We start from the raw sequence: 14,504 nt of genomic DNA on the forward strand, positions 1-14,504 counted from the left end.
AAGTATCTTAGGTAGAGTTTAGGAGACAAAATTACATTAAGTAATTTACTTCTAGGTCATGCTCAGGATTGGTCCTAGCTCTAATCCAAGCCAGGAGAACAGACACTGCTATTATATTTATTTTTACCTCAAAATTAGTTAAAGTTACTCTCATTTACTGGACACATTCAGAGTATGTTAACAATTCATGAAGGGATGGAAAAAATGTCCTGAAAGGTGAGAAAATTTAGAAGTAGAATGAGGAAGAAGACTCGAAGCTGGGAGATACTCCGTTTGATTGTGTACCTAAGCAATATCATAGACTGTGGAATGAGTTAGGTATCTTGTCTGGTCAAGATTTGGTGCCTCAAGTCATGGACACTTCATGGCTTCCTTTGGAAATTTATATCAAAGTCAAAGTAATCCCATTGCTAAGATAGGTTTTCCTGATGGAAAACCCACACTGTCCCTTGTTCAAGTTTCACTTGTTTTGTCTTACTCTTATTACCTTTTGTTCCATCTCAACCAAGTCTTCAGGTCTGCACATGGCTCCTTTTAGCCCTTGACAATCCTGGTGATGTTTCTTTTTATTCATACTCACTCAGAGGAAGGCCCTGTCATCTTGCCTCTGCCGGTCTTTAAGCTCTAAATTATATTTATCATCAACTGAATCTTTGTAGTTCTCCTGAAATCGGATCATCTGAGGGGTGGAATTTATTATATGAATCTACAAATGACATAATTGCATGCCTACTTAAGTCTCTAATTTAATTTTTAAAAGGTCTCAGGACTCTACATTTAGGACCCATGTCATCTGAAGAGCACTGTATCATCCTGGTCTTCCTCCTGTCATAAAAGAGAGCCAATAGCAGAATGCCAACTTGAGTATAGAATCCATAAAGCACAGCAATTGCACTGCTTCTATCTGAATAATCCAAACTTGCTGTCAGCTGCGGAGAAGACCACAACTGGAATGGGCACTTTTTGCTGCCCAGAGAAGTTGTACTCTTGCCAGAAGAAAGATTTGTGCTCTATTTCATGTGCCCATGCTGCCATTTTTATGACTCCCTCCTTCCAATATACAGAACATTAGACTTGATGAATCACCATACAATTTAAAAGTCTCGAGTGAGCTTGAATGTATCATCTTAATGGAGAAACTGGGACACAGCAGCTTAGAAGCTACTGCTTGCTTATCTAGAAGTGCTTGTTAACCTAACAAATTATGATCATTCCCATTGGGGAAAATGGATTTAAAATGAGCAAACTGGATAGGCAGAAGAAATTCATTTCCACTGCTAAGCTCTATAAAGGGAGCTGGTTTTGAGGAAGGGTGTCTCAGAACCTACCAGAGTTCCCTCGGGTATTACTGAATCTCCAAGAATGCAAGGGACCAGGTCTGTGTTATCTCCTGGGCCCACATAGGAAATGGAGTGCACTATGGGTCTTCTTGGAGAAGGAATTAGGAAAATTCTTTCCCACGTTGTCTATTTCATGATGGTTTTAAGAAAAGGAAACGTGAAGCACTTTGAGGTTCTAATGATAAAATAGCAAGTTACAATTTTAGAGAATTTAATTGTGAAGTTCACTTTGGAGACCAGAAAACTAGGTTTCTACAAGCACCAGTATTTGAGCTCCCAGAAAATTATGTCTGAGACAGAGATAGGAGGTTTAAACACAATTTTAGGGGGAAAAATACAGCAGACAGAGATCACGAGGAAGTGGCGGGGAAGCATATGTCTCCTGCCTTTAGCTGGACAAGACATTCACAAAGGGGCTGCATTTGCTCTAAAAATACAGCGCCTCGGGTTGGACGCGCACCCTGGGCTTAGACACCTACTCATTCTCTCAGCAATGTGGGTAATATGGCCAGCTGTGATTTGGGGTTTGAAATGATGTACTTTTCAAATAAATTCAAATACAAGTTCAAATAAAAACCTAATATTGCAAAGGGAATTTTGGTTCTTTTCATCTTAAACACAGGACAAGAGGAGTATTTTTGCAGTGTGCTCAAAAAAATGCTATGCATAGGATAGCATCGAAGACATTTTAACAGATTTTAAAAGGTACAGATGAAGATAATTCCAGAGTGAAGTCTTCAGCCCTAGAGGCTGAATAATTGCAAAACTCAAGTACATTCCCTTTCTTCCGAGGATTCCAGTGAATGAGGGAATGTGAGCGTTGGCCACAAACAACACTCACTCACAGTACTTATCCCTGATTACTGCTGGATGAGTTTTATTGGTGCTAATGTTCTACAAGAAAATATGGCAGGGCTTAAGCCCCAGCAGGCCCTGGTTGGACGTGTTGTTTTGATGTATAAATAGCTTGTCCCACTTCTCGCCTGAGCGTGAAATGGTGTGAAATGACACGTTCTATATTATCAGCAATTCCTTATTTTGATTGGAATTATTCTGCCCAGTTTCAAAGAAATATAAATTAAGAGCAAAATGCAGGGAAGTGGTATAAATGCCAAGTTACACTTGGGTATTGTGACTCATATCAGAGACGTCCCCACTTTTCCTGTCCTGTTTTTTTAATACACGAATAACAACTGCTTTGTTGACAAAATGCTAAACACTTACACATGTTCCTTTAAACCCAACAAAATAAGCCTTGATTCTCAAAGTGAGTTTTTGTTCTGCTCTTACACCCTCTTCCCACCAAGGTCTAATAAAACAATGCAAAATACCCTACAGAGAACAGTGCACTTCCTACCACTTAATCACTGGTAGGCAAGGAAATCCAAGGAAAATCTGACCACGTTCCCGTGTGTTGTTTCATTCACAAATGCATAAAATATCCAGGAAACTCCTTGGGAAATGAACCATAGCAAAATAACACATTCTTCCTGCCCTCAGTGCTAAATATACAAAGATTTATAATTACTCAAAAACTCACAAGAAAAGTGCTCTGAGGTGTAGTTTTGCTTCTGGGCTGAGACACTGCTGTTTTAATTTTGGTGCCACTGGCTAGAGATGCCATCAGATACTTAAAACTTGACCATCCATTTAAGCTAACTCATCCGTCTTATTTCTACCTCCTCTGTGACAAAAGTGAACAACAATCTATCCTCTAGGGGATGGTTTCTCATTTGACTGTAGGTGACTTATAGCTAATAAAAGGCTGTTAATGTTTGCTGCCCTCAATTCTGTTAGATGTTTAGGAGCAAAAGTGGTGCTGTTGGTCCTTTTTGCTTGGTTTATGCAGGTTAATCAAACTCCGCTCAGGGGATTATGTAAAAGGAAATAAAAAAAAGTATTTGGCCCCGAATACTGATCAGGGGACTGTGCGTGTGTGTGTGTGTGTGTGTGTGTGTGTGTGTCTGTCTGTCTGTCTGTCTGTGTCTGTGTGCACACGAGCACCTCCGTGTGTTGTGTGTATTTGTGGGAACGGGTGTTTGCAGCAGGGCGGGAGATAGGCAAATAGGAAATCTACGTAGGCACTTGATATATTTGTTGTTTTAAAAACATCACCTTTATGAGTGTTTAGACATTTCCACAATTTTCCTTTTTGCTAGTCTAGCTACTGGAACTCAGCAGTCCAAGCCATAACTCGTGTATTCTTCAACCTGACCTTCTCAGAAAACCCCCAGTATGTGAGGCGTGATGCAGCTCGGCCCCTGGTGGGCCCAGGCAGCCGGCCGGGGCCACTCACCGTTGCACTGGCCCGTGGAGGTGAAGCGGTAGCCGGGCTTGCAGTCGCAGCGGAAGCTGCCCGCTGTGTTGATGCACTCGGCGTTGCGCTGGCACACAGGGCCGTTCTGACACTCGTCGATATCTCCAAGCAGAAGAGAATTTCGTTAGAAGGGGAACAGTATGGGGGGCAGGGGAAGGGTCCAGAGGCTGAAGCCTCTCACAGAAAAGAAATGTTTCTTTCCTTATTTTGATCCATTCTATTGAACAGACAAGGGAACCACTGGAGACATATTTTCTAGTTTTCCCACTTTGCTAATATTTTTCATAACTGCGAGTACTTGGTTTATGACCACATATGGACTCTAATGATTCTGTGTCTTAAAAAAAAAAAAAAGTCATGAAACTCAGCTGCTAGGACCAGGACTTGGCATGGTCTAGACTAAATATCCTACGTACGAAATGTCATATTTTGCTCTAAGCCCCCAGGGTTTTATGATTCCATCAGGTTGCTTTCGTCCCAAATGTTCTAAGTTCTGTAAGCAAAGCATCTCAAGACTTCATGTACATACGAGTCCCTTGGGATCTTGTTGAAAGGCAGATTCTGATTCAGAGTGTCTGGGGAATGGCTTGAGATGCAACATTTCCAATAAGCTTTACAAATGCTTCTTCTGATGCACAGACAGTGTGTTGAACTACGGAGCTACGGAGGCTCCTGCTTAAATTACTGCCACATGGCGGTCAAATAGAGGAAACTTAATATAAGAGGCTGCACATAAAACTACTGAGAACAACCCAACTCTCACTATCAAAGAAAAGAATAAATGGGTACTGTGTGCTTCAGAGCTTTGACTATACTCATGGGGTTATTTGCCTCTTTTTTTTTAACCAGGTAGCAATACAGTTCAAATTCATGGCACTGTGAAAGTTACTGCATAGTCCAGGCTATGCCACGGGGCATGATACGTGTTCCCAGTCCCTGCTCTTACGAAAGAGTCTAACTTGGGCTCAGTCTGGAAAACAGAATAGCCCAGAACACAGGCGGAAGCTGGCTCTGAGCACTAGTACTGGGGTTTTACCAAGTGGGCTCCGCCAAAGAAGTTCCCACAAGGGGGCGGCAAATACAGCAGCTGATGCCTCACAGGTGTATGCTTTCTTGGCGGGAAACCTCAGGACTATTGTTAGTCAATGGGAGGTTCTGTGGGGTGAGGCTCTCTGGGCAACAGCAGAAGTATGTCTGCTTTGGGTTACAGTGGACCCAAGACAAGCACCACCTCACCGAGCAGGTCTGCCACAATCTTATGAGCTTACAGAAACACAGAGGGTAGCCAGTCTCTGGAGAAGCCAAATGGTATCACAGACAAGCCTTGCTTGGGATTATATGCATATTTGGAGAGAATAGATGCATGGATATTCCCTAAATCGCTTCTGGAATCCATTCTAATTTCAGGGTTCCTGAGGTGTGTATGAACTCAACCTGTTTTCCGATTCTGAGAGCTAAGAGTATGCTGGGGAGTAGTTGACCTGGATGAAACGTCCACCCTGACGATGCATATCCTGTGAAACGGACCCCAAAGGTTGGGGTGCTTTGTAATCCCCATATCCGTTGACGGTCACCTCGACAGCAAAATGCCTTATGTGGGTATACCTGTGGGTTTTCAACCCCATGTGGATAGCAAGGGCTAGGCTGACTTGGCAGTCATGGAGAGCCATGCCAATAGGTTTGGGATCTCTAAATGGAAGACAACAAAAGAGGCCCCAGGAAGGTGGCAGACATCCTAGGCATCTATGAAAGGGGAAAGACTGGCTAAGAGGAAGACAGCCAATGTTAGATTATCCGTTCATCGGCTGTGGGCTCCTTTCTTTTCTTCTGCATCACGCTTCCTCTCATGCTTCCTCTCCAGACACCTGATCCGTGATGGCCTTCCAAACCACAGAGGCCAGAGCCAAGGCCTGAGATGACTATCTCCTGAGGAAGACTATGAATGGCTCTTACCCCATTCCCCACCCCCTCTGCCAACAGCTGGCAGAGTCAGGGACATGTGCCCATTTGGCCACAGTAACTGAAAGCTTGGTGAAGAGAATTTAACAAGCAAGAGCTGAGGACCATAACTTTACTCATGGTTTGTGAGTCTGTCCCTAGTTTAGGGGGAAAAAAAAAAGGTTTTTTAACATTAAAATGTTGACATATGTGCTCTAACACATGCTCTAAGGCGTAAAAACCGTTTCTGACATGAACAAAAACTCCATGAGAGGCCCCAACTTTGAATATTAAATAGACAATTATTCCAGCTATCCGAGGGCACATGGTATCTTTAATAACCAGTAATGTCCCTTTTAGTAACTTCTTCCCCACTATCTTCCCCAGATGTAGGAAAAATACGAAGTGTTCTGAGGAATGCACGGAATCACAGTACACGCACATGGCAAGGGGAGGCGATTCGAAAATGAAAAAAGTACCACTTGCACACATGCCAGCATTCTTCATATAAAATCGAATTTGCTGTTCTTGCCATTTGGAATTCTCTCATGCATTTGGGATATTTGCATTAACCTTGTTTTCACTTGGGAGTAGCACAGGCTCCGTGTGGAAGAGAACACTAATTTTGAGATTCGAGTACAGATGACCGCCCACCACTCATGCTCACTTTCAAGCAATGTGAAACAAAAGCAATCTCTGGGACACACCCAGGAACTCAAGGCTTTCTGCTATCAGCTGGGAAATCTAATACATTGTGCGTGGGGCAGGGCGGGGGGTGGGGAGGACAGGGCTGGGAAATGCACGTCCTGCTTTTTCCAGTGGGAGTTAGGGAATTCTTTTGCATGAAAGAATGATGTTCCACATGCTGCCCTACACTATTGCTAGAGCTTGTTGGATTTCTGAAATCCCAATGTTGTGAACTGGCCAAGTCTGTGTGGGCAAGTAGCTTGTCAGTTGGCTCATTTCTGGATGTGATATAGTGACATCGCTTACCTTCACAAACCAACAACTTGTCATTATAGAAGAAGCCCACTGGACATTCACATCTGAAGCTGCCAACCATATTGATACACACTCCATTTTCACAGACCCCAGGGATCTCCCGGCATTCGTCGATATCTGGAAGCAGAGCAGCCACACATGAGTGACGTCACGGCGCGTGATCTCTGCGCAGGGTAAATGGGCGCTGAAAGCTGGCAGCTTCTAACTTCAATGTTTACATAAGGTCCAAAGCCAAATAAGAGAAAGTACATGGGTGTTTGGGTGGAGGAGGTGTGTGTTGATGTGGTGGTGATGGAAATGGAGGAGGTCAATCAATATAAAATTGAAATAATAAACTGCTTTTCAGACACTTGATCTGAATTTAGTATCTGGATGTAGTGTCTGTCTTCTTGGCTTTTTTTCAGAACATCAGCTTTGTCTAGGTAGGAGCCATCTTGGTACCCACTGGGCACTATGTACCAGATGAGTAGAATAAAGGGACCTTTGAGAGTACGGGGCCTCTCAGTCCAAAGTATACAGTGGTGTTGGGCTAACATAGGAAAGGAGAGCTGGTGAAGCACAGAGGAACCCATTGCCATAGACAATTGGATCTTTCGAATTCCCCTTCAACACCCCCTTTCTCCTTCACATGGCTTTGAAAAGTGGGTAAGTTAGGTCTGAGATTGTAAGCTGGGCCCATGGTGACTATGGGGCCAGCATTGAGGAAGGACTATTGCCTTAGACTGTGGCTTCCTAAGGCCAGCGGCTGGTTGTGATGTCACTGCTTTACCAGTCCCCAGCATGTCACCTGAGCCCATTAAAATTTGGTAGATTAATAACCAGTGTCTGGAAGTTGGATTGGTGAGCATTAAAGCAGGACCAGAGTAAGCACGACAGCAGAGCCAGAACACAGGCTGCTTTGAAAGCAGGCTGGCCAGCTGGTGAGGTGGCCTTGTGGGCAGGTCTCACCTCCTCACGGTCATGGTGGTCCGCTCTCTGCCTGACCTGCTCTCAACTCCTAACCATTCAGTGTCTTTGAGGACAATCATAGAAGGCATGTTAACAGTGTCTCTCTTGTATACCTGGCCTATTTCTCAGCATTCAGCCTGGATTTACTCACTGAATCATCACAACCACTCTAGGAGATGGTCTCCAGGCACCGTGACTACCATCACTGTGCAGGTGATGGAACTGAGGCCAAGACAGCGGATGGAACTTGCCAAAGACCACAGAGCTAAGGAGAGGCAGAGTCAAGATTTGATACCAGGAACCTGCTAACAGGCTAGCCTGCCTCCCTCAGGCTTCTTCAGGTCACAGTTTCACAAAACCATAATCAAATCCTGGAGGACCCCTCCACCATGCCTTGCTGGAGTTTCACAAAGCACTTCGGAAGCTGGGAGGCAGGGGGACCCCTGGGTGGCTCAGTTAGTTAAGCGCCTGCCTTCAGCTCAGGTCATGATCCCAGGGTCCTGGGATCGAGCCCCACATTGGGCTCCTTGCTCAGCGGGAGCCTGCTTCTCCCTCTCCCTCTGCCTGTTCTGCCTGCAACAGTCTGTGCTTCTTCTTCTCTCTCTCTCTCTGACCAATAAATAAATAAATAAGTAAATAAATAAATAAATACTTTAAAAAACAACAACAGAAAAGAAGAAGCTGGGAGGGGATGTAACGCTCCAGTCTTTCCAGTTCACTAGGTATCTGTTACCATGCTGTTGAGATACTTCCATTGACATATTATAGTCAGGAACCTCTGCAAGGATCTGTTTGCCCAAGTCACCGGAACACAGCCACAGCTGCCTGCGGAGCCCACAAGAGCTATCACAGTTTCAGAATAATCATGCTCTAAAGTTAGCCTGCTTTGGGGGAGAAATTCGACAGACCACAGGTTTATTTTAGACCCTTTTCTGAAGGGTTTGATTTTGTTTGAAGGCAAATTGATCTCTTTAATGGAAAACACAGCTTGGTGTATATTGTTATTTTAAATATAGGTGATTATGTTTTTGGATTTTTCACACATTTGTCATTCATGTTCTTAAAAGCCTATGCAAAGTAACATCACAACTGCATGCCATCAGCAAACAAAAAAACAATTCAGATGACATTCTTTTAGTTCAAACATGAAACATTATATTCACCTTCATTTATTTTAAATATAAGTGATGTATTACCAAGCTTAACAGTAACAGATGGGGTCAAATTTCTAGCCATTGTCAGGCATAAAATAGCAAAAGGATATATTAAAAATTGTATTTTCTTTTCCTGTCTGCATTTCATTTGAACTTCAACTTGGAGAAGTTTATATTTTAAGACAAGATTAACAAACTTGCTATAGTTTTAACCCCATACAGAATGGGTTCTATGTGCCAACAATCTTAAGGCCTTTCCGAAGGAGAGTATAAAGCTCAAATAAAACAAAGCTTCACAGTCATCTAAATATTTTGTCATGGTGGAATTTGGTAACAATAAGTATATTGCTAACTATCACATTTCCAGCTTTCAAGAGCTTGAGGCAAAGCAAGCTGTGAGTCAGGACTGGATTTGGGTCCCGGCTCTGTTATTAATTAGCTAGGTGACCTCGGCCGAGTCCCTTCCCCTCTCTGGGCCTCTGTCCCCTCAGCTGTAAAGCAATGCGTTTGGAACTACATGATGTCTGAGATGTCTCCAGCTTGACTGGAGGACGGTGTTGATGCTGTTTCGAATCTTTGCCCGCTGCCAACCTTGGAGGGCAGGCCTTGCTGGGGGACACGCCTGGTCTGTCCATGGAGAAATATTACTCTTAAAGACCACTTATCTTTGGATCTGGGATTCTAGGGAGATGAAAAGATCTGTTTTTGGGAAGGGGAAAAACAAAGCAGCGAGGGCCAGGTGTTTCATGCCAATGTCATTTAGCAGCTTTTCCTTCCAAACCATGAAGTTTCTTTGGACGTTGACTAGACTGTGGAGCCATATGGATTTGGCACTAGGGGAGCCAGGCTGATTGCTGGACCAGACCCTGGTTTTCTTAAACAAGGTCATTGGAAAGGCTGGTGTGGATTTCAGTTTACTCATTAGGAATAAGGTGGAACAAAGCAAGTGGTGATGTTTGCTACCAGACACAATTGCTCGGACTCAAGAGGGGCATCTAAGGATGCATATAAATCACACTGGGGAAAGAGTCCGAGAAAGCAATAGCTTTCCATCCACTTTTATGTTATTTGCTTTTAAACCACAAAGGCCTTGCCTCCGCTGGCTGAACGCCGTGCAACACTTCCCAATCTTGCACAAGCATCTCTAGTGTTGTAGTGGTGTCTGCTCCAGTTACCAGATGGGGCCTCTGACTGGACAGATTTTTTTTTTTTTTTTAATTTCACATCTGAAATTCCCAAAGCAGAGGACCTGAGGAGATTCCAGGTGAGATAAAACTGATCCCCAAAAGGGATTTATGTGAACAATCTACACATAAAGATTGGTATGAAAAGTCACATTAAACTCATGTCTCAGGCAGAAGGAAAGATTGGGAGTTATAGTCCAATCAAACGTCAACTGGCCCCACTCCCAGAATCTCTCTTCTTGTTGATGCTTAGGGTTGGTTTAACTAAACTTGATTGTAATTTTGTGAAAAGCTTTCCAGCCCCCTGAATCACGAGCAACAAATGCGGCTGCCCATTAGGCGGAGCCACACAGGGGATGTGCACTTCGTTTCAAATGAAGAATCAGGGTTTCAGTAAAGCTAAATGGCACGGTTTAACTATTTTTTCCTTCTAAGAATAAAAAAAGCAAACTGAGAAAATATGGGTATGTATTTCCGTTCTTAAACACAAAGGCAAAAACAGAAAATTCCAACAATGGCACCATGACTCACCAACAGGTAACCCAGTGTAGATGTCAATGACAAAGCCCGGCCTTTGACTTCCGCAAAGCGTAGCAAATTCATCTGCAACGATGAAGCAAAGATGGGGAGGGAGGGGCAAGAATGAGGGTCAGCGAAGAGCCATGACTGCGCAGAAAGTACTTACTTCGTAAACATCTTCAAAAATATTTCTGTATTTTGAAGAATTTAAAATAAGAAAAAAAATCTGAAAGTTCCCCCAGATGTTGTAACCTTGCCCTTAAAGCAAACACTGAATGAAAAGTGAGCTCATGTTGACGTATTACTAAGGAAGAAGCGGAGGTCTCCACATCACTGCCCACGCATTCGTATGAGCTTGGCTGTAGGAATTTGGGTTTCTCGAAGAACGTTGTTCAGCTCTGAACCCAGGGACTGGCAAGAGTGCCTCTTTCCACTCGCATTAAGGGATCTAGGATTTGAGGAATGCTTACAAAAGCCATTTCCTCAGTAGATCGGGGGAGACTACAGCAAATCTAGCCAAGTTCTTGACATCAGGTCTATTAATGACTAATTCAGTTCAAACAACCAACTTATGTCATTACTTCAATTTAGGGAACTGGATTTCATTTGGTGCAGCTCTCTCGTTTTTACTCACTCCCTCCCCCGACCCTCTATCTTCCTCGCATGTGCCCGAATTCATCAAAGTTGATAATAAAGGACAAATGAAGTGTCATCTGCAGTCCCTCTTAACTTTGAGGTCCTATAATTCCAGATCCCGACTGTAACTGACAGAACGTGGCTTCAATCTAAGCTCAAAGTGGCCATTGCCTTGTTGGTCAAATCCGCTGAAAATTAGAAAAAGTTTCTGGAAGTATTTTAATCAAAATGAAGTATGTTCTTCCCATAGTGCTTTATTTCTTCGATATCTGAGTGCCTGATTCTAACAAGTATAGTGCCAGCTGATACTGGTCATCCAGACAGATTTCAGGAACTCCCAAAATGTGTGCAGACTATATAACTAATGAAAAGCCATGACTAGATTTGGCCAAGATTCAACACGAAGAAGAAATCTTGCATTTTATATTTAGAATACTTCAATTCTTAAAAACTCAGATATTTCTAAAAGTAAATGATAGTCTTTATTTGGGGTTTCCAAGGCAGCCTGTAGGAGAACAGTGATCCATTAAGATTTTTTAAAAATACAAAAACTTTTATTTCTCTTTGTAAAATCTAATTTAAAAATTTTTGTGCGTGTTTTCTAATAGAACACTTTGTGAAAACAATACATGCAATAATAAATGTATTTTTCGATCTAATTAAAAAATATATAGACATAGACACATAGAGTTTTATATGTAAATACACACACCAAGTACATGTAACCTCCATATTTTGGGCTGATAGGTATGTGTAATCAAAAGATTTGAAGACCATTGGTCAAAAGCAGGAGTTAGCAATTTTTTTTTCCTAAAGGGCTAAAGAGTAACTATTTTAGGTTTTGTAGGCTGTGGAGCCTCTATTAAAATTGCTCAACTATTCTATGAAAGCAGCTATAGAAAATAAGTAAACGGATTGGGATGGCTGGGTTCTAATATAATTTCATTTAGAGACACAGAAATTTGAAGTTCATATGCTTTTCAGGTCATGACCTGCTATTCTTTGGTTTTTTCCAACCATTTTGAAAATGTAAAAACCACGCTTAGCTTTTGGGCCATACGAAAATTGGTGGCGGGCTGGATTTGGTCCATGGGCTGTAGTTTACCAACCCCTGGTCTAGAGACATCCTGCAGACTGGAGATAACTCTTGGTAATTCTAAGTAGTGATGATTACATTATTTCTAGAGTAAACAACGGATGAACTGGTGTATTTCCCTAAAAAAGAATATTCTGTCCTATGCATTGTCAGAGAGCACCAGACAAGAGATTTAATGTCTTCCAGATCACTGTGGGGAGTGGAGTAGGTACTACAGAATGTTCTGTTCACGCCTGCCTCACAGTTCCTTCACTCTAAATGGTAATGTCATCATTTACCTGCTGATGTAAGAACCATGCACCAATGCACTTCATTTACTCCAAGGACATGGGTTAGGTTTTTTTTTTTTTTTTTTAATAAATAGCATCATATAGATTTTTCTCTGTGAGGATATACGAAAAAAGTTCTCTCAAGAAGTGTTGTGCTTTTGCATGGGGTTAGGTTTGCTTTATAGTCATCGAGACTCTTAAACTTGATTATCGCTCCCTTTTTATATGAGCTGCTAGGAAGTTTGGAGCCAAACTTATTGCTCATCTTTGGCAAGTGTGTAGAAATTCCCAGCTCGGATTTTTGCATATTAGCCTCGCTCCTTGCTCCAAGTTTCTTACCCTTGTTTGCCATTTGCCTTAGGTCTTCTTATTTTACATTGAAATCTTTGTGGGCTGCCTTAGATTCTTTTTGGAATAAGACCAGTTATAAATAAGTAAGAATAATAGGAATATGGCTCACCTATCTGTCCTATTGTTCTGCCTAATGTTTCCAGTCTTTTGGCTACAGCGTGAACACCATAACAAAAATAATGTTTATAGTTTTATGATATGCTGAGTCTGTAAGTCTGGTGAATAAACTAGTGTACACATTAGAAAGTGTGTTCTGTGACTCAATTTTCAGCCAGAAGGACCAGAATCAACTGTGAATTTAAACATTTGCCTTTGTGAGCAAATTTCTGCTTAGGAAGATCAACAGTGAACCCTTTTCTTCCTTTGCAGGCACTCATTTCCCCAGCAGTCCTTGGGTAATTTATCAACCTATGTTTTTGGTGATGGTGCAACTCACCTGTGCTTGGGATGGGACACTGTTCACAGGGCTTATTCCAGGCCCGGCCAATGTTGTAGGAACAACAGCACATCTTCTTGGTCATATTGAACAAAAGTTCTCCGTCACAGGTCTGGTTGTCAGCATAATAGTTTCTGTAGCACAGACTTCTTCTCATATCTAGAGGGAAGGGGTTGGTGATGTCTCGAGGAGAGCAAGACAGATTTCTAAGGGGATGCTCAAGGAGTGCCCTTCTTTTGGATTTTACTGAAACTCGACTTTGATGAGAGCCGGGACAGCCTGCCCTTACACAATTTTCTATCCACATATGCTGCTGTAAGAAAGGGGACTTTGAGAAACGTATTCCCTGGCATTTTGTGCCACAGAACGAAGTCATTATGGAGCTGCAGAATTAATAAACTTTACACGACTCTCCACCCAGTCTCTTAGTAACAATTCTCCACTGCTATTTGGCAACACTTTTCTCATTTCCGACTCATGATGTTTTAATGTTGTAGGTCAGTGCTGTAAATATAATTGTATAAAGATACACCCAAAGTCAAACAAAAGAAGTACTATGAAACTGTTGTTTGGGATTTTCCAACATCATATTCTAAAGAAAACTCCCAACCACCCACACAAGGTGGGGAAAAAAGGCCAAGCTTATGGTTTACAAGGGAGGAGGCTCTGTTGCAAAGACAGTGAAAGGGTGGCAGGCAGCACCCGGTGGATGAGTCAAGTAACACTGAAGACCAACTGCTGGGCTTGCAGATGAGGACCCAACCAGCATGAGTCAGGAAAGCCTGGACTCACCCATGCAATTGTTCCCCCCATTCACTTGCATGTAGTCTGGAGGGCAGATGCAGGTGTAGTTGCCGACAGTGTTGTAACATGTTCCCGGACCACAAATTCCAGGGGTTTCACATTCATTCACATCTGGAATCCAAAGAGAAAGTGGTATATGAATATGAAGACTTCACTCTCTGCAATGGCCTGAGACTCAGTGTCCCTGTAAATGCTGACAGTGGTCGAGAAAATCCACAGGGGCACTTAGAAATCTGGATAAGAAAAATATATGTTTAATTCATCAGTGTCCTTAATTCATTAGTGTCCATCTATGCTCCGTGTGTGTGTTTTTAAGAAAGGAGGTTCCAGAAAAAGAGGTTTGCCTTCTGATACGAGTTCCTAATAAATAAGTAACATTTATTTTACTGTAACATCCTCAAAGGCATGCAGAGATGGAAATGTGGACAAATTATAATTCTCAACTGTCCTTCAGAAAGACAGCTAATACTTCATATGTTCTCAAAATCAGTGGAAGGATATATACACCCT

At 42.4% G+C, this 14,504-nt stretch overlaps 1 protein-coding gene across 1 annotated transcript in view; it reads right to left on the reverse strand.

The window, feature by feature from the left end:
- Nucleotides 1-14,504, reverse strand: part of LOC111158675 (fibrillin 1) — a 229,692-nt gene that overhangs the window by 35,534 nt on the left and 179,654 nt on the right. The window contains exons 40-44 of the mRNA XM_022520875.1: nt 13,983-14,105; nt 13,191-13,349; nt 10,415-10,486; nt 6,589-6,714; nt 3,637-3,759 (exon numbers count right to left, since the gene is read on the reverse strand). Of these exons, the coding sequence (XP_022376583.1) occupies nt 3,637-3,759; nt 6,589-6,714; nt 10,415-10,486; nt 13,191-13,349; nt 13,983-14,105 (603 nt within the window). The remainder of the gene's footprint in view (nt 1-3,636; nt 3,760-6,588; nt 6,715-10,414; nt 10,487-13,190; nt 13,350-13,982; nt 14,106-14,504) is intronic.

Source organism: Enhydra lutris, unplaced genomic scaffold, assembly GCF_002288905.1.
Source record: "Enhydra lutris kenyoni isolate GAN:26980312 unplaced genomic scaffold, ASM228890v2 scaffoldscaffold4, whole genome shotgun sequence".
Classification (NCBI taxonomy): Eukaryota; Metazoa; Chordata; class Mammalia; order Carnivora; family Mustelidae; genus Enhydra; species Enhydra lutris.